General features: G+C 43.6%; 2 protein-coding genes across 3 annotated transcripts in view; both read left to right on the top strand.

Annotated features, from left to right (window-relative positions):
• Gpc3 (glypican 3) overlaps positions 1-5,417 on the top strand; it is a 369,321-nt gene extending 363,904 nt beyond the window's left edge. The window contains exon 8 of one of the 2 annotated variants that reach the window (XM_087599167.1): positions 4,883-5,417. In XM_087599167.1, the coding sequence (XP_087455293.1) occupies positions 4,883-5,052 (170 nt within the window). In that variant the 3' untranslated portion in view covers positions 5,053-5,417. 2 annotated transcript variants of the gene reach the window in all.
• Positions 5,418-11,200: 5,783 nt separating this feature from the next.
• On the top strand, positions 11,201-11,876 carry LOC103690904 (high mobility group protein B4-like). Its single transcript, XM_087601245.1, has one exon. It carries the CDS (start codon positions 11,316-11,318, stop codon positions 11,820-11,822), a length of 507 nt encoding a protein of 168 aa, XP_087457371.1. The 5' UTR covers positions 11,201-11,315; the 3' UTR covers positions 11,823-11,876.
• Positions 11,877-19,807: the final 7,931 nt, after the last annotated feature.

Genomic DNA, 19,807 nt, shown 5'->3' with positions numbered 1-19,807 from the left:
GGGAAAAATATCTCCTTGCTGGCCCAAAAGGTTCTCACAAAAGAACCACTCCAAGATGAAAACAATTTATCACCCTTTTAAAACATACTCCTAACATGATGAAAATATAGGCTGAAAATATCACTGAAAAATATGAGTGATTTCAAATAAAACAGTTTGTGGTATTTCTTTTAATAGATCTGGTTTATAGTAAAATCGAGTTTTCAGTTGGTATAGGTTTAGCTTTTTGTAGGCTTTTTTTTTTTTAAATGTGCTACTCACTGATGCCCAGCTCCTGTTCCCACGGGCTTCTTGTTTCTTCAGGACAAGATGTCTGAGTCATTCTGGCTTAGGGCTGTGCTTCCCACTGATAACAGGGATCTTTCTAAGCACACAGATCAGATTGTACAGGTTCCGCCTTAGAAACTGTGGGATGGCCCTTCCTGCTGTCTTCACAAGAGTTGTAGAATTCCTAAGCCACAAGGTTTGGCTGCATTTGTCCTTCTTGCCTTACCTTTCACCACTACCACCTCCCATCAGATGCGCACGTGCGCGCACACATACATGTGCTCGCACACAAATACCCAAACACACATCTGGAGAGTGTGCACGTTATCCCACTCTAAAGGGTCCTTGCTCTTACTGAAAATCCACTGCCTTCCATCTCAGTTCTTGAGATGTTGTGGTCATCACACATCTCCTTATGGAGAGAGTCAAGTTGGCTTTAAAAAACATCCTAGATACTTCCTTTTAGGGTTTTCTTGTTCCCTTTGGTAATTTGCTTCTGTCTTCCTACGAACCCTCTCTGTGACCTGAGGGACGTATATCTGGTTTATCTATGGGTGTGGTGCCCTTGCCGCAGTATGGGATTCCTTGAAGGAGTAGCTAAATCTTCCCTCGGTCTTCTGCTTACTCCCTGGGACACCCTACATAAGATAGCCTTGTTTGTTAGATGAAATGGGATTCTGTTTCCCACATCAGGAATGTCCCTATTTATCATTGACCAAGATCCTACTTTCTCTGTCTCCCATAATACTTTCTTTTCTCTTTTTTCTTTTTTTCTTTTTTCTTTTTTTCTTTTTTCTTCTTTTCGGAGCTGGGGACCGAACCCAGGGCCTTGTGCTTGCTAGGCAAGCACTCTACCACTGAGCTAAATCCCCAACCCCTCCCATAATACTTTCATATTGTTCTCAGATCCCTCTTTCGGCTCTAATCCTTGTGGTGGTGGCCCTAGCACAGAGTGTACCTTTGCTGGGCTAACTGTCAGTTTACACCTCAGGCAGGACACCGAGGGGATTGAGTGATACACTTCTCTTCCTGACGAATGGAGACCTTCACACAATCTCTAGTCATAATTTAGATAAGGATGTTCCTAGAGGCCATTTGGTGGCCTAATTGTGTGCCTGGGATCTAATGGCCTTAGTCATCATTACTCATTTCTTGGGAAACAACTGATAATTTCCACATCAGCTCCCCAAATCAAGAACTCCCTGCACTATTCTATAAAGTTTAACAAGGTTTCCTAATCGAACACATGGTGGACTTGATGTGGAAACAATGTCTTTTTGTTATGCTTTGGAAGTTCCCTTTTGTGATATATAGTCAACCATTGAGGTTTTTGGTTGTTTGTTTTTTTTTTTTTTTTAATGAGAATCTATTACTCCTTAGTCCTGTAGCATATTTGGTATACAGAATTTGTCAAGAAGCACTGTGGTGGGTCTGAAGAGATAGCTCAGCAATGAAGAGCTCTTGTTCTTGCAGAGGACTTGCATTTTATTCCCAGCACCCACATAACTCCAGCTTCAAGGGATCCAATCGCCTTTCCTAACCTCCATAGGCGCCAAGCATTTGTGTGGTGCACATGGATACACACAGACAAAACGTTAATACCTAAAATAAATACAAAGGGAATACATCTAATCAAAACATTTTAAAATAGAAAAGAACCAGCATGGCTTCCTAAGAGGTGTTAGTCAGATGCTGGATTCAGATAGTTCAGCTATTGGTTACCAGCTGTAGAAATATAAACCAAAATCATTACCCCAAATTTGAGCTTCCTCATTCCTAAAATAAGAATCGTAATACCTACATCATAAGATAGTGGGAAAGGTTAAAGTAAATGAATAAATAGCACAGTGCCTGCTATACATGGGCATTCAATAGTTTACTTAGAGGTCACTATTATCATTTCCATGCATAAGATCCAAAGAAAACCTTTAGAGGCTGAGGACACATTTGCTCCACAAGCCGGAGTTCAGTCCCCTAGAATCCATGTGGAAGAAAAGAAGCTTCTGTGCTTTCTGACTTCCTTCCATACATCTACCCTCACGGGGTATGCGCGTGTGCTCGCGCGCGCGGGCACACACAAACACACACACACACACACACACACACACACACACTATAAATACATAAACAAACAAACAAACAAATGTAAAGAACAGCTTGTATTAAAGGACTAGAAGCTCCTGGGCTAAGCAGAAGTGTAACACCTGCTGTCGCTGCTACAGTCATCAAGATTGTTTAGTGTGAGCGGATTATTTGAAGAGCAGAGCTAATAGAGCAGGAGCAAAGCGGGAACATTAATAGATATTGTTTCATCTTGACGTTGGGCAAGAGTATCCTCCAGAAAAGGAATGTGAAAGCAGTGCAGAGAGCCTTCTCATTCGGGTCAACCCTAAAAATACCCGCTCTTTGCTTAAGTGGAGAAGCTGCCGTGGGACCCAAGGCTTGGCTTTCAACAACAGATCAGCCATATGCGCTCTCTGCTTCAGTGAAATCTGATCACGACCTAAGCCTGTGCTATCCTTGCCGACTGACAGCTGACCCCGGCCTTCTTGTGCGCCGCACATAGTTCACCTTTCAGAGAAAGAGGTCTGATCTCCAAGTAGAGTGTTGCTCTTTGTTCTTTTCCCCTTTTATTTTGTCTGTCTGTATGTACTGAGGGAGATCTGGATTACAGCCTGCTAAATTACTTTTCCTAAGTAACAGAGTTCCCTGCAAAACAAGATTTGAATTACTATCAGCACTTGGGCAAAAGAAATGTGCTTCCCTTTTAGACCAATGAAATAGAATCAGATTTATACATATTAAAAGCTCCATCATTATCTCTTTGGGACACAATGATAGGGAATTATAATAAATTGCAAGATGAAAAAAAAATACTTGGTTTTGGTTAGATCCAATATAATATAGATTATTCAAATTAATAGGAAAAATATCAATACCCATCACACTAAGAGGCAGATAATATGGAGCTGTTGCCATGGAGGAATATAATTAGCAAGCCTTAGCACAGAAAAATCTTGATCTACATTGGTGACCAAATGTATGCAAATTAAGGAAACCTTGTGGTGAATCTTGTTTCTTCAGGTGAGGTGCATTAAAATTGTTTCTCTCATCATCCCTGGTAGCATTATAGGATGTAATATCCTTTTGGGAAGGTGGAGTCACAGCCAATGAAATCAGACCCACAGACTTTGATCTCCTTGATTTTGCTTCCTGTACAAACCCATGTCAGCCTCAGAGCTGCCTGGTCTTGGACCCTGCTCTGCGTGTATTCCGGACCACTTGAGTCCCACACTTGCTTCCTGGGACTTACTAAGTATTTTCGTGACCTGTATGTAATAGGAGCTCTTCCTTCCTCTCCTTGCCTTCATTGGGTAGAATCCCAGCCATTTCCTCTTAGCCTCCTGGCAATGGGACAATTGGTTGGTGAGTGGCTCACATCACCTTCACAAGATACTGAAATAGCAACAGTAGCCATGGAGTCATGAAAAAAGGTGGGGGTGGTGGTGGATTGGATCTGGAGACAAAAAATTGCAAGAAACTGACCCCTGGACTGGTGATCTTGAATTTCACATAGAAACTTCAATCTGCTTAGATTTGCTTTCTAAGGGACTTTTGTTTCAGACCAAATCAAGGACATTTTGTTTTTATTTTTTTGTTTTTGTGGGGTTTTTTGTTTTGTTTCAGAATCATGTACACATCTCATATATAACAGGTAAAGAACACAAACCTTTTACCCATTAGCCTCTCCTTAGCCTTAATTCACTTGGCAACAGATCCTATCCTATGTTTTCAAGCATGTCCAACCTCATACAACCAAAGATAACTAGGCATATGCCCCAAAACAAATTCACAAGCTTACTTCAAACATTAGGAGAGTTTGGGGTGACATTTCCTGGAGAAGAATAACTTGATTCAGTAATTCTCAAATGTGAACATTGTACGTGACAGTGCTGTATCACAGGGTCAAAAGGTTAGACACACTTTCTTTGATAGATGAGACCTTTTGGTGTGGTTTTATTGATTTTTGTGAGAGAGGAAACTGTATAAAAGAGGAAGTACTTGGAGTACTTGGGGAAAAATAAAACAGCTTTCTACAGCAAATTACCCTGTCCTTCAACACTTAATTGAACAAAGTCCCCAGGAAAAGAATATCCAGTCCACTCTAAGGGGTTAAGGAAAAGTACAGTTCATACTCACCACTGTCCCTCCTTCCCTTTCCCAACACACAAGGACAGATTAATACCAAATAGCACATTTTGATGTAAGTTCTGATGAAACTGACCTTCAATTCAAGGGTACATATCTGCCTGGGAGATGTTGTAAGGGGCCAACAAACATCCTGTTGTGTTAGCAGAGCACAGAGGGAAGTGATGACTGACTCACCCTGGTTGCTGTGCTCCACAAAAGAGCGCTTCTAGTCATCTCCTTCCAGTCCACATCCTCCAAACGCGTGCTCTCCTTCCCACCTCTGGGCACCTGGGCTTCACAAACAAAAGAAAAATCAAAATGGAAGCTCCTCACCATGAGTCTAGACAGGCTAGAAGCTGTGAATGGTATAGACCTGATGGGGTAGATAAAGCCTGCAACTCAAATCCTTTTGCTCTTTTGACAGAACTGGCATATGATCTGGATGTGGACGATGCTCCAGGGAACAAGCAACATGGAAATCAGAAGGACAACGAGATCACCACCTCTCACAGCGTGGGGAACATGCCATCCCCACTGAAAATCCTCATCAGTGTGGCCATCTACGTGGCGTGCTTTTTTTTCCTGGTGCACTGACTTGCCAGTGTCCCAGTGCCTGTGCTGCCCTGCAGCACCTTGTGGCCCTCCTACATAAAGGGAGCCACCTTCTTTTTTCTTTTCTTTTTTTTTTTTTACCTTGTATGCCTCCTCTCACCGCCATTAAGTAGGAGACTAACCACGTGTTATGTTTTCGAAAATCAAATGGTATCTTTATGAGGAAGGTAAATTTTAGTGGTAGGATAGATTGTCTTTTTTGCAAAAAAAAAAAACAAAAAAAATTCAAGTTGTGCCAAATTATTTTCTTACATTTGACTGCTGGAACATGGTTGTCATGTTTCCCTCTTTTCTCTTTCTCTGCATGGATTTCTTTGACAAAAAAAATAAATAAACATTCAAATAAATGGTGTTTGTCCTTTTTTAAGTAAGTGTGTGTGTATGTGATATATATATATATGTATATATATATATTCATATACTTCTCCCTTCATCCAAATTTTGCCCCTCTCTTCTGGTTTTCTATTCAGTATAATCCCATTATCACCCAAAAAGATTGCATGACCACTTCTTTACCTATACCGTCTGAATGAGTACCAATGCTGGCTTCACATCCTGATTAAGCTTCCCATTCTCAAGGTATATTACATGCCCAGTGTCTTCCATTGAGAATCCTTAGGTTGGATTGTCCGGTGTATGAGACTAAAGGTGGCACAAAAGAGTCCCACCATGACCTCTCTTTACAAATTTCCCTTTTGAACTGAAGGCATGCCTCCATGGCTAACATGCTTACTTTAAAAGTATGAGGACTTGAGTTCAAACCCCAGAACCTACACGAAGAGCACAAAGATTGGTGGCATGTATCTCTCATCTCAGCTTGTAGCAGCAGAGACAAGAGAAACCCTGGGTTTGCTAGTCAGACAGCCTAACCTATTAAATGAGCTCCAGACCAGTGAGAGATACTGAAACCATACTGAGGAGACTAAAGTTTATCTCTGGCCTTCACATGCACAGCACACATATGTACATCAGCATACATATAGACATGTATATACATACAAATGTCAAACAGAAAAGCTTCTGTACAGGTTATTTACAAGTCCTAAAATCAATATTCTCCTTTTTTATAAGCTAAAGAGGTGGGCCGAAGTAGAACAAAGAATTCTCTCAGCTCTCTCCTGCTATCTTAGGCTTATTCTCTGTCATGTCTCTCTTCGAAGACCGAACCATGACGGGGCCAACAGATGCCCTGCATCGGCTTGTAAAGGTGCCATCAGTAAGCTTATGATTTGCCAGAAACATTTCTAAGCCTCAGCCTCAGTTGGCTTGTTCAACAGGCACTTACATAAAACTCGGTTTTGTGAATCTACTGAGTAACTCAAAAGGCACCAGATATTAGAGAGCGTGGCAAGGGCCCTTGATCACTACCCTCATGGAGCCGAGGGAACCAGCACTAGCACTTGCTCAAACAGCGTCTTTCCATGAATTGTAGACCCAGCACTCTGACTTCACTCCATTTTTGTTCACAGACAATATCTCAAGCACTCAGGGCACTTACTAGTTTACTTTGATTGCCTTCCTGCTGCCAAAGACCTGGGAATAACCAATTTGCCATTTTTTTTATCATGTATGTAATGCTCTGTGCGTGGCTTTCCTACCAGGTAATGTCAATACAGAGAGCCAAGGTGAGGTCCAGGAAGAGGATGGGCAGTTCTCTTTGATTCTGAAAAATAGTTCCCTGCAGGATCTCCAGCTTCAGTCCCATAGTAGAAGGTCATCAAGGGAGGCAGAAGGTACAATTTATCACAGCTTAGCATCCCATCAAAGTCCTCACTCCTGCTGTCCCCAACACTCTTCCGTTGGCCTCCCGCAGAGCATAACTTTCCAATATCGACTTGTCTTTGTCCCTTGCAGAAATGCCTCCAAATGCAAGTTGGAAATGTGGAGCTTTGCCTTTTTCTAAACAAGTTCTGTTTTTGTCTTGTTGTTTCTAGTTTTATTTTCTGACATAACTTGCATGATTCACAATGGTTGGTGAGATGCAAAAAAAAAAAAAAAAACCAACAAGAAACTATCTTTGTTTTGAAGATGGTTTGAAGATGAAGCTGTTCTTGCTTCTAAATTTGAATGAGGTTTGTGAGAACCTTTGATCCCGGATTTATGAAAACTGAACATTGAGACTGTTCGTTCCTTAGATTTGCAGCCTGATTCACTAGCACCAACAGACAAGAAGAAGGGTTCAAGTCCAGTTATCATCTAAAAACTGTCCCTGTCATTGTAAAAAAAAAAAAAAAAAAAGCTTTACTTATTCTGGCAAAAGTAGCAGCAGCAGCAGCAACAGTAGTAGTAGTAAGTTGGTAGCTGTGAAACCACGTTTTGTTTCTACAAGCACAGGAAGGTGGCTTTCATGTCTTCACTCTGAGAGTCAGGCAAATGAAAATTTCCAATTCAGTAATAAAGCACTATGAACATTAATTACCTCAGATATTTTGCTATAATAATGGAAAGCTGAGTGACACAGCCATTGGTGTCCACTGTTAGTTAGGGAGGTGTGGTCTGGAGATGAACCCAGCACCTTGCACGTTCGGGTAAGAGTTCTGCCACTGAGCACCACCCTCAGCCCCTACTCTTTTTTTTTTTTTTTGGTTCTTTTTTTTTTTTTCAGGAGCTGGGGACAGAACCCAGGGCCTTGCGCTTCCTAGGCAAGCGCTCTACCACTGAGCTAAATCCCCAACCCCAGCCCCTACTCTTAAACATTTGATTGTTCGGTCACTTTCCCTCCCCTCCTATAGATGTATCTTCAAACACTTCCAATTATAGAAACATACAACTCAGAATGTGACCCAGTCCTCATTGGTAGAGTCTAAATCTCCCTTCCTATTATGGCAGCCCATTGATCTGGCTCTTCCATAAAGAACAACACGAGGGGTTGGGGATTTAACTCAGTGGTAGAGCGCTTGCCTAGCAAACACAAGGCCCTGGGTTCGGTCCTCAGCTCCGAAAAAAAAAAAAAACCCACGAAATTAAAGATAATATAATGGCTTTTCACAGTTGTCCTTCAACAATATCTCTTTTCCCTTCTTTGCTTTTCTATACATGCCTTATAAAACCCATAAGCACATTTTTCTTTTTCCATGCTGAAATGGATCAGTAGTTCTGTTGGACTAATAGGCCCATTCCTGTACCGGTGGCATAGGTACAGACTAGAAGAGTAGAAGAGATGACATTATGCTTCCACAGAGGCCCAGGACCGAAGAATGAAGAGACTTCCTTTGCAACCATGAACTTTGATTTTAAAACAGGATCTCTTTTAGACTAGCCTAAAACTCACTATGTAATAGAAGATGACTTTAGACTAGAACTCATTGTGTTTAATAGAGGATGATCTTAAACTGCTAATTCTCCTGTCACCCTACCTCCCAGAGTTCTGGGAGTTACAGGCATGTGCAAACCTACTTTGTGTGATGCTGGACCTCATATATACTAGGCAGGCATTGTAGCGACTGAGCTATATCCCTAGTCCCTCATACTATGCTGGACAAATTACTTTGTGACCAACCGGATTACCACGATAGCTTTGAGAAAGAGTGAACAACTAAACCTTTCTATCTCATACTTGTATCTTTTTGTTGTTTGTTTCCTTGCTTGCTTATTTTTGAGAGGGAACTTGTCTCCCTGTGTAGACAAGTCTAGACGTGAACTCACAGAGATCCACCTGCTTCTGCCTCCCCAGTGCTGAGAGATGTGCACCACTGTTCCAGAACCACCATTAGTTTTCAAAAACAAACATCTAAATATTTTATTTTCTCTGCATGATATATCTGACAGTATCCCTGCCCCCACCTCCACCGTGTGTGTGTGTGTGTGTGTGTGTGTGTGTGTGTGTGTGTGTGTGTGTGTGTGTGTGTGTGTTTGGGGGGGCGGGGTGGAGCTAATAGTGGTGGTGATTAGTAGTAGTAGAGAAATTCTTTTCTTGCCAAGGCTTCAGCATGTTTGGAAGTCTTCCCTTGGAAGCCCTGCTGAGCTGCTTTATGTGCCATCCAAGCAAATCCCTCTTGTTTCTTGAAGCTCACACCTTGCTTGGAGCCAATAGTCATATTCTTCAGCTCCATCACACCCCTCATTCACTAGCTCTGCTGCCAAGTGGCTTTTAGCTGTTTCCAAAAATCAAATTGCTTTCAAGAAACAACCCCTTCCCCCGCCCAGAAGATTCAAAGAATGTTCTGTGGATTAGGAAAGTTTTTTTTTTTCTTCTCAAAGAAAAGTTCCAAAAAAAAAAAAAAAAGTGAGGATACTTTCCCTGGCATAAATATTCCCTTCCAAGGGGGCTGCTCAAAAAGCAATGGTGCTAATTAGATTGTAGCTAATCTGCTTGGTTTGCCAAAGGGCCAATATGATAGTCTTACTGCTTTTTATTCACATGTATATGGAATCTTTGAAAATAGAGCAGAGGTCAGCCAGGTGACTTAGTGGGTAAAGGGCTCTGCCACCAAGCCCGACAGTGAATTCCAGCCCAAGGACCCACTCCTGACAGTCACCATCTGCTCTCTCTATTTGTACACTGTGACTTGCATGCCCTTTATCCAATAAAGAAATAAATGTTATTTATTTTTTAATAGAGCAAAGGATTGGCAGGAAGTTGCTATGAAATAAGTGTCTGATGGATCCAGTATCCACGTTACTTTGAGTAACAAGTACTTAGAGTAATGCTTTGTGCATATGCCACATCACATATTAAAAACAGTATATGACAGATTTAATCCAGGCCTTCTTCAGATTTCACATCTACTGTCTGACTCAAACAGGGAATTGCAACAAAATCTAAACACCCTATATGTCATAGCACGGTGATATGCAAAGAAGAACAGAATGCAGCAATGCAATGTGCAATCCCCAAAGAACGTGTAGAAGGAAGCACAGAAGTTAGACAGTTTGTAAAGTAAAGGAACGTGAGGAAAGTGGAGAAAATGTCCTGGGGGGGGTAGACAAAACAGCCTATCACAAGTTTGTAGAGAACTATACACAAGGTAGCTCATGGCTGCACTCCTTGTTATGATGAGGCAAAGCAAGTCCCAGGTGTCTTCCTAGGATAAGGCAGAGTTGCAATGTGCAGTGAAGCACACATGAAGCATTACGCATCAGTTAGAAACGATGAACATTGTGTAGACCCCAAAGCATAAAGACATGCTAAAAACAATATGGGATGCTGAAAAGTGCTCATTACCATGCCTAAGACTCTGACTTTAATCCATAGGATGCACATGGTGGAAAGAGAAAACAGATACCGTCAGGTTGTCCTCTAATCTCTGCTGTGGGGTGTGTGTGTGTGTGTGTGTGTGTGTGTGTGTGTGTGCGCGCGCGTGCGCGCGCGCGCGCGCTGAAAACTGCCCATAGCGTTCCTTCTGCCTTGCACATCTCCACCTCAGTGCATTTGTTTATGGACCACTCTAATGGGGTTAGAGATAGAGCTCAGTGGTAGGGTCCCTGCCTAGCATGTGTAGGGCCTGGAGTTCCCTCCTCAGTACTTCAAATCTACACAACAAACACACAAATCTTTCTAATCAAAAACCACACAGGAAAGGGTAACTCATACAGGAAAATACACAGGAAATATATACAATTCAGCCTAGCCACTACAATGCATTACCGAGCCAGCACAGGGGTCATAATTTTTGATCATTACATGCTCATTTTTGTCCCCCTCCCAGAGTTGTTCATCCCCTCTCCCCTTCACCTGAAAAGGGCATCTATACCCCCAGGCATCCCCCTTCCCTGTGGCATCAAGTCTCCACAGGATTTGGCACATCCTCTCCCACTGAGACCAGACAGGGCCAGATTCCCAGGGCCAGTAGCAACTCTAAGGTTCCCATAAGCCTTTGTCATTCCTTAGAGGCAAAAGAGAAAGTCCCAGGAGAAACCAACCGCTAAGAGGGCCTACCTGGGGGAAGGAGAGTTGGCTTAGTGGTTAAGACCGCTCTTCCGGAGGTCCTGAGTTCAAATCCCAGCCACCATATGGTGGCTCACAACCATCTGTAATGAGGTAATGAGAGCTGAAGCCCTCTTCTGGTGTGGGGCCTTCCTGTAAATGACTGAGCTTGGCTGCCATTGGTCAGCTCAGGGATGACGTCACATTTTCCCTTCTTTGACCCAACAAAGCCCACCAGCACTGAAAAGGCTGGGCCCTGGCTGAGGCACACACAGAGGGAAGATTTCACCCCATGGAGGACACTGTCTAGGCTGCTCCTGTAGTGAAGACCAATCGCTGCTCTCCAATCAGCAGGATCGGAATTCGAGCTTCTATAAACATGGGAAAAGACAGCAAAGTAAGACCGAAAGTGAACGTCTCTCCTTATGTCCATTTTATGATGGACTTCAGAAATCAAATGAGGGAGCAACAGCCAAACATCTACTATGACTTTACCGAATTTTCTAGAAAGTGTTCTGAAAAGTGGAAGACCATCTCAAAGAAGGAAAAAAAGAAGTATGAAGCCCTGGCCAAGCGCGACAAAGATCGGTACCAACGTGAAATGAGAAACTATTCCGGACCGAGAAGGGAGAGAAGAAGGAGAGATCCAGATGCACCGCGGAAGCCCCCATCCTCGTTCCTGCTCTTCTCCCAGGACCATTTTGAGGAGATAAAAGAACAACACCCAAACTGGACTGTGGGGCAGGTGGCCAAGGCTGCAGGGAGGATGTGGGCCAGGTGTTCAGAAGCGGATAAGATCCCCTACGAGGAGAGGGCTGCGGTTCTGAGGGCCAAGTACCTTGAAGAGCGGGAGGCCTACTACCACCAATGCCAGCGCGGGGAGTAAAACTTCAAGGGATGGGGCAAACCCAATCTGAAACAATAAACCTCATTCAACTGGCTTTCTGGCCCTGATGTTTAGTGTTTTCAGACTGCCCTGGGATGCTATGCTGTGGTAGTGAGTGGTTTGATTCAGGTCTAGCCTTGGGGAGGATGGCTCTCAGAGAGACAGCTCTAAGACAGGAACTGGCTGCAGGACCCAAATGGCTAGGTTGACATGGGTGGTCAAGTATATGTGAAAAGCCATTTGTGTATACTGGGATCTAGCCCTGCTGCTGCTTGTAGGAACCAAAAAGTATAGTGATCAGCCCAGAGATTTCTTAATACAAATCCTGGCTTTTGCTAAGGCTTGCCATCTCATGGGAATGGGGCCAAAAAGACAGCGAATTGTCTCCCTAGGCATCCATTTTGATTTTGATTACAACTCTGGGTTTGGAATCAAGTTGTTGGGTTTTGACACATCAGGTCCATGTGACAGGTTGGGGTACATGTGGGGCCTCCAGTCTCTTGAGGGTTGGGTGAATCTTCTCTGACTAATCCCAGACCCGGCAGTCGTCTGCTGTATATGTGTTGGGGGCCCCATATATGCTAGTATATGCTGCCTGGTTGGTGTGTCTGAGAGATCTTGGGGATCCAGGTTAATTGAGACTGCCGGTCCTCCTACAAGGTCGCCCTCCTCTTCAGTTTCTTCCAGTTTTTTCCCTAATTCCAGTTTTTTCCCTAATTCAACCACAGGGGTCAACATGTTCTGTCCATTGGTTGGGTGTAAAAACCTGCATCTGACTCTTTTAGCAGCTGCTTGTTGGTCCTTTCAGAGGGCAGTCATGGTAGGTCTGTTTGTAAGCATGAGTTTTGCAGGCAAATGGATGGAACTAGAAAATATCATCCTAGTGAGGTAACTCAGACTCAAAAGAACGTGCATAGTATGTACTCACTAATAAGTGGATATTAGCCAAAAAAAAAAATACAGACTGCCCAGGATACAATCCACAGAACTCAAGAAGGTTAACAAACTGAAGGGTCCAAGTGAGGATGCTTCAATTCCACTTGGAAGGGAGAAGAAAGCAAACAAATTAAATGTAAGAAAAAATTGTAAAACTATAATATGACAAGGAATGGCAGCAAATGCCTACACTCTTAGCAATCTAAGTGCTACAGCTAAAAGGCCAGCAGTTGGAGGCCTGCCCACACAACATCATAAGACCCTGCCTCAAAAAAGCCAGAAAACAAAGTCAGTTCCCTGAGAGCTATAATTCAGAGGGAGAGCACTTAGCTAACATTCGTTAAGGTCCTGGGTTTAAACCCTGCCACTCCAAAACAGAACAACACAAAACAAAATGTATGTGGTTCCAGGCTCTGGTGACAACAACAGCTCTATTCAGGCATATCAGTGGAACAGGCTCTTCAGACATCCCATAGCCACAGCTCTGGACAAGCGAAAGTGCAACCCATTATCAGCCCTATATTGTGGTACCTAGCTGGAAATATTACCACCAGCTAGTGCAGCTCACATGGCCTATCAGAGGGAACCAATGCATCTCCACTCACCATTTACTTTCACACTCCCAGGGTAGAGTCTTCCCCCAGAAGGAGAAGCTGGAAAAAAATTGGACTGGATGCCCTTTTAGAAGCTCTAGGAGCTAAACATCACCTAGCAGCAGCAGAAGCAGCTGGAGACCTTCCTCATTCAAAAGGGTAATGTTGGTGAGCCTAGGGGCCAGGATTGGAAAGCACGCATGCTAGGACAGATGCTCTTCCGCTTCCCCTCAAACAGAGTAAGTAAACTGAAAAATATAGTTTTTTAAAAAAAGCAAAATGAGGGGTTGGGGATTTAGCTCAGTGGTAGAGCGCTTTCCTAGCAAGCCCAAGGCCCTGGGTTCAAGTCCTCAGCTCAAAAAAAAAAAAACAAAATGAAAAAAAAGGCATTTCATCTATCTTCAGGGATTGTGAAACAGAAGGTCCTCAAAAGACATATCTAGATAATGCACAAATGAGCACTTCATGCATTTTACCCCAGATGAAATAAATGTATCTTTAAACTGCCTGACCTTCTTGCCACATACTCAGAATTCTTGCCATGGACTCAGAATTTTAGAAGTCCCACTGCCCAATGGCAGCTTCATTTTGTAACAAATGTTTGGTTGAGGGAATTTTGGGTTTTTTTTTTTGTTTTTTGTTTTTTGTTTTTTGTTTTTTGGTTTTTGGTTTTTGGTTTTTGGTTTTTTGGTTTTTTTTTTGTTTTTTTGTTTTTTTTTGTTTTTTTGTTTTTTTAGTTTTTGTTGATTGGTTTTCTTCTGTTACCTTTTGTTTTTGAGACAGGTTTCACGTAACTCAGGCTGGCATTGAACTCTGTATGTAGTTGAGGATGACCTTGAGTTCTCTATTCTCCTGCCTCCTCTGCCCAAGTGATAGGATTACAGGCATGCACCACAACTCCCAGCTAATATGGAGCTAAGGATCAAACCCAGGGCTCTGTGCATACTAGGCATGTCCCCTCTATGTATGTATGTTCACCATGTGTATGTATGATGTCCTCAAAGGCCAGAAAAGTGTCAGATCCTCTGGAACTGGAGTTACGTATGGTTGTGAGCCACCATGTGGGTGTCGAGGATTGAACCTGGTCTTCTGCAAGTATAGCAAGTGTTCTTAGCCACTGAGCAACCTGTGCAGCCTCTTAACATTTCAAAGAGCTACTTCAGGAGAATGATTGCTGCTTCCCTTTGGGATGAGAATCCCCAGTTTTCAGTACCATAAGGCAGTCATGTTTGTTTTGTTTGTTTGGAAGACTCAACTCAAAAACATAGGTTCCTTACACCTATGCTCTCCTTTTCCAGGTGTAGAAAGTGTGACCAAGACAGGTTAAGAGACTTGCTTGAGGTCATACAGCAAGACAAGTACAAAGTCAGGGCTCACTTAGTCAGCATCTCATCACTTCGTACTAGCAGAAATAACAAATGTCTCCACTGCTTGAGCTAGGGTAAAGGCCTACTTCCTGAAACCTGCACCCAGGCAGACAGAGTTGCTAATGCTGATCTTCATTTTGATCCTAGTGGCAGTTTAAAAAAATGCCTTATCTAACAAAACACATTGCCTTTCCAAATGAATGCATTCAAGTCAGGGCCTGCTTAAAGACATTTAATGTTGCCCTTCCAAATTAGAACCTGGGGTGAGGGAATTTCATCCTCCTCCCAAAGAAGCCTTGTCACAACAGAAGCATTGTTCTCCTCCCCTGCACTGTTTGCTTTCCTGAGTCTTCGGTAAGATGTTAGGTATTTGTTTTGTTTTGTTGGTGCTTTTGTAATCAGTCTAGACATGGACCTACCCTGAACCTTCCAGGAGGCAATGCAAACTCCCACTGTGGAATGAGGTAACTTATTCTAGGATGCCTATCAGGGAAGGCTTAGAGACCACTAGCCTGCATCTGGTCCCCAAGCCAAACTGTCCTTGCTAGATGGATCACTTCATGCATGAGGCAAGACATGTCCTGTCTCTGAAAAGTCTTCCAGGCCCATTGTCATCTCGTCATCTTGGTTTGGCACGTGAGAAGTTGTTGTCCACACTTTTTGTCTTAGCCAGGATATTAAATGAAGTTTCTTTTTGCTTGTATCATTGAAACTGGTTTGGTACGTGTTACCACAATTGAGGGGCTGAGGGGCTGTAGACTTTTCTTCAGCCTACACAATAAAGGTATACAAGAAAAAAAGAAAGTGTGTGTGTGTGTGTGTGTGTGTGTGTGTGTGTGTGTGTGTGTGTGTTCGTGCCATGGCATTCACAAGGAAGTCAGGGAACAACTATAAAGAGTTAGTGCTCTCCCTTCACGGTGGGTCCCAGAGATCAAATTTAGATGGTTAGATTTGCACAGCAAGAATTTTCACCCACTGAGTCATCTTGCCAGCTCAGTTAATTCAGTTTTATGCGACTTGGGTTTCACAATTTACATGATTAATACTTTTTGTTTTTACTGTAAAGATGTATGATGGATACAAGCAATGTTTTGTCTGTAGTGGAAGACCTCACAATAGGTGGATTCTGCCCTTGAGCCTTCACAAGACCATATCTGTAATCAAAGATGATTCAGGAGTATTAAGAATTCCTGGGATCATCACATTACTTAGCATTTTTACACCCAGCATCACAAATAAGATGTTTAAGAAGGGAACATCAATATGCATGTCCAGAGTTATGTCAGATAGGTAGAAGTGCTCAATTTGTCTCCAGCAAGCACTATTATAGACGCTTACATCTATATACCAAGATGGCCAGTCCATGCAGTCTAAATGCAAAATACAATCACAGTCCTCCTGGTTCACAGAAAAAAGCATCAGAGCTTCAGTGCTGTCTGCCATTTTGCCCTTTCCAAGCATTTCACTCTTAAGGACAGAAGGTCATCTTCAAAAGATGACATTAAGGCAGATGCTGAGAAGCGAACACTCCAGTTACATTTGGTGCTGAGAATCAATGTTTCTTTTGAAGGGAGCATTACAGAAAACTCACAAGTGGCCAAGGCCAAGAGTCTACCTGACCCATGCAGAAGCTTGTTATGAGACTGCCTTCCCTCAGCTCTTGATTCATCTTTCCTGAAGTGGCCTTTTGAAAGCCTCACAAGTGGTCTGATTCTGAGTAAGAAGACAATAGGAACTTAGTGTCCCATCTTCTGTATTTGGGGCGCAGGCTGCTCTCTGGGATCTCTTCCAGCATCTCCTTTTAGTAAGCACTTTTGTCCCATCCTTTGTCTAGCATATGACGCAAGGCTAGTAAGATGGCCGTCTGTTAGAGTCACTCCATGGAGATATTCAAAACCAATTAAAGTCAGCTGTCAACTATTAATCATAATCTAGGCTTTCCAGAGTGTGTGTGCTCATCACAATGTCATCAACAATTCAGGGCTGAGTATCAGTTACAGTCCAGCAGGACACCAGAAGCAGAATGAACCGTGCCTAGTAAGAGGTCATGGTATATGTGGCCAAAATGTGAAGAAAGTTTAGGCTTCCCAACTGTTGACCAGAACAGCCAAAGCCTGAGCTGAGGCAACCACAGATCTAAGGAAAAGGAAATTCATGTTCTCCAAGAGTGGGCTACACGGTCCATTTAATTATCTGCATGAAAGCTTTCATTTGCAGAGACTTTCTTTTATTCATTCATTCATCCATTTTACATCCCTATTGTTTTCTGCCCTCTCCTGGCCCTGCCTCACAAAGTCCCTTCCCTCTTCTCTGCGAGGGTAGAGGCCCCCCTGGAGATTCCCTGACCCTGACACATCAACATCAAGTCTCCGCAGGACTAGGCTCATCCTCTCCCACTGAGGCCAGACCAGGCAGCCCAGCTAGTAAAACAGACAGGCAACAGCTTTTGGGATAGCTCCTGTTCCAGTTGTTTGAGACCCACATGAAGACTAAGCTACACATCTGCTTGATGGACAGACAGGAGGAGGGCCGGAGGGCCAGGAGAATGAATGGAAATTTGCAGCTGGCAGGGGTTGGAGTCAGGGACATCTCTAGGACGCTCCAGAGACCTGGGAGAATGGAAGAAGTTCCCAGGAGTCAATGCAGGTGACCTTAAATAAGACTCCTAGCAGTGGGGACATGGAACCTGAAGCGGCCACCTTCTGTAACCAGGCGGGAACGCCAGTGGAGGGATAAGCACATCAACCCACTCACAAAACTTTCAACCCCAAATTTTTCCTGTTTATAACAATGCCAAGCAACCAGAGCTTCCAGGGACTAAGCCACTACCTAAAGACTATACATGGACTGACCCTGGACTCTGGACTCTGACCTCATAGGTAGCAATGAATATCCTAGTAAGAGCACCAGTGGAAGGGGAAGCCCTGGGTCCTGCTAAGACTGAACCCCCAGTGAACATGATTGTTGGGGGGAGGGTGGTAATGGGGGGGAGAATGGGGAGGGGAACACCCATATAGAAGGGGGTAGGGAGGGGTTAGGGGGATGTTGGCCTGGAAACTGGGAAGGGGAATAACACTCGAAATATATATATAAGAAATACTCAAGTTAATAAAAAGAAAGAAAGAAAGAAAGAAAGAAAGAAAGAAAGAAAGAAAGAAAGAAAGAAAGAAAGAAAGAAATGCAGGGACAGGGCATGGAGCAGAGACTGAGGGAATGGCCAACCAAAAACCAGCCTAACTTGAGACCCATCCCATGGACAAGCAGCAATCCCTGACACTATTAATGAGACTCTATTATGTTTGCAGGCAGGAGCACAGCAAGCACAACTGTCCTCTGAGAGGCTCCACCCAGCAGCTGACTCAGACGGACACAGACAACCAACAGCCAAACAGTGGATGGAGCTTGGGGGTTCTTATGAAAGAGCTGGGGGCCTGCTGTGTGCCGGCAGTGTGAGTAACCTGCATAAGGATTATTCCTAAGATTTGGCTCAAGCCCTCCCAGGAATCCTAGGGAAAATAATCTAACAAAAAGACTCAGTTTGACCTAGCAACCTTTTGAGGTTCCCATTTTGTTCAAGGCCTTCAGTTTGTTTATCTGTTGTTTTGTCAGACAAGTTGTGTGCCCTCCTTATGTAGCTGAGAATAACGTTGGATTTCTACACTTTGATTTTATCCAATACGATGACTATGATCTCTGGACGCTCCTGCTTTCACTTCCCAAGTACTAGGATTAGAGGTGGGCATCATCATACTCCGTGCTGGGGTTTGAACCCAGGTCTTGGTGGAGGCTAGGCAAGCACTCTACCAACTGAGCTCCTCCCTCAGCCTACAGCTTGGAAAGGCTGCCCCACCTTCCCTAGTTTCAGAGTTCTCATGGCTGCATAAAGGTTCCTGTGAGTCCACATGAAACGGTGAGCTTCTGAACAGGCAAGCGGCCATGAGAGGTTTCAAGCGCCTTCCACATTCTTCTGCCATGAGAGTTCTGCAGAAGCTGTCGAGCTTAGTGCTTCTCCACAAACCTTCTGGCAGTTTTTATTTGTAATCATTCCAAAACCACTTGACATTCTTATAACAACTGAGATTTGGGAGAGAAAGTGGATAAAAAGACCAGCTCACTGATGAAGAGCATACTGGCTCATGCAAGTTGAGTTTCCAGGGGAAATGAGATTAATGGCCCCGTGTAGCCAGCCTCTTGACCTGTGCTGATTCTGGACTAACCCTAACCCACATAGTTTTTCTATTATTAATCAAGGTGTTTGCCTTGAGTGGGACAGTTGGAAGATTTAGGGTTAGCAAAGGCAGGGATGAGGAAGGTGCCCGAAGTCAATGCTTAGAATCCAGTGGGAGGCTGACCAGTGCGTTGACAAAGCTTCCTGCTGCAGTCAGTCCAAGGCCCGGATGTGGGCTTTCCTTCTTGGCATGTCCTACTCTGCAAGTTGCATCCAAAAGGAAATCGAAATCATGCAGTGTCAGAGCAGGTAGGCCCTTGAGATCAACCAGCCCTGACCCCTCAGCTGACACGGTAAGAAAGACGTGGGGTAAATGAGGAATGTTGGAATGATTCTAGGTCCAGAAGCCTCCTGGCCAGAACACCCTGGACTTCCAGTTCATAAGAGGACTCAGAAACAAAACAGACACCTGAAAGGCCAGAATTTAGATGATCTCCCATTTTAGTAACGCTGGGTTCTTATCACTAACTCCTCTTGTCACCAGTCCTTCTGACAAGTATTTTGTCAATAAATTCCTTTGTGGGATCATTAAATTGCTTGGAAGATGACAGGAAGATAGATCCTAGTAGACTTAATGGAGATTTCACTGACAGGCATTTCTAATAAGTCCAAAAAAGGGAGAGGGGGCACAAGAAAGAAGAAATACATTTGCTCAGTTTATGTGGACTTCTTCTGCAGTAACTTATGCACAGCTTACTGTCCCTTTCCCTGGAAGCTAAGCTCGCCCTGCACTTATCTAGAGACCTGCCCCTGACATGTCTGCTCAGCCCGTAATTAGAAGGAAGCAGAGCTGAGCCGCTAACGTCACATACCATTTTCCAAGAACAACAGCATATTTGGCACAACGTATTATGCTTTTTC

The sequence above is a fragment of the Rattus norvegicus genome, chromosome X (genome assembly GCF_021556685.1).
Source record: "Rattus norvegicus strain SHRSP/BbbUtx chromosome X, alternate assembly SHRSP_T2T, whole genome shotgun sequence".
NCBI lineage: Eukaryota > Metazoa > Chordata > Mammalia > Rodentia > Muridae > Rattus > Rattus norvegicus.
The sequence above is the reverse complement of the archived record's forward strand: the minus strand, read 5'-3'. Positions and strand labels throughout refer to the sequence as shown.

Coding starts and splice junctions, on each gene's coding strand:
- LOC103690904 (XM_087601245.1), top strand. CDS start 11,316: ATGGGAAAAGACAGCAAAGTAAGACCGAAAGTGAACGTCTCTCCTTAT.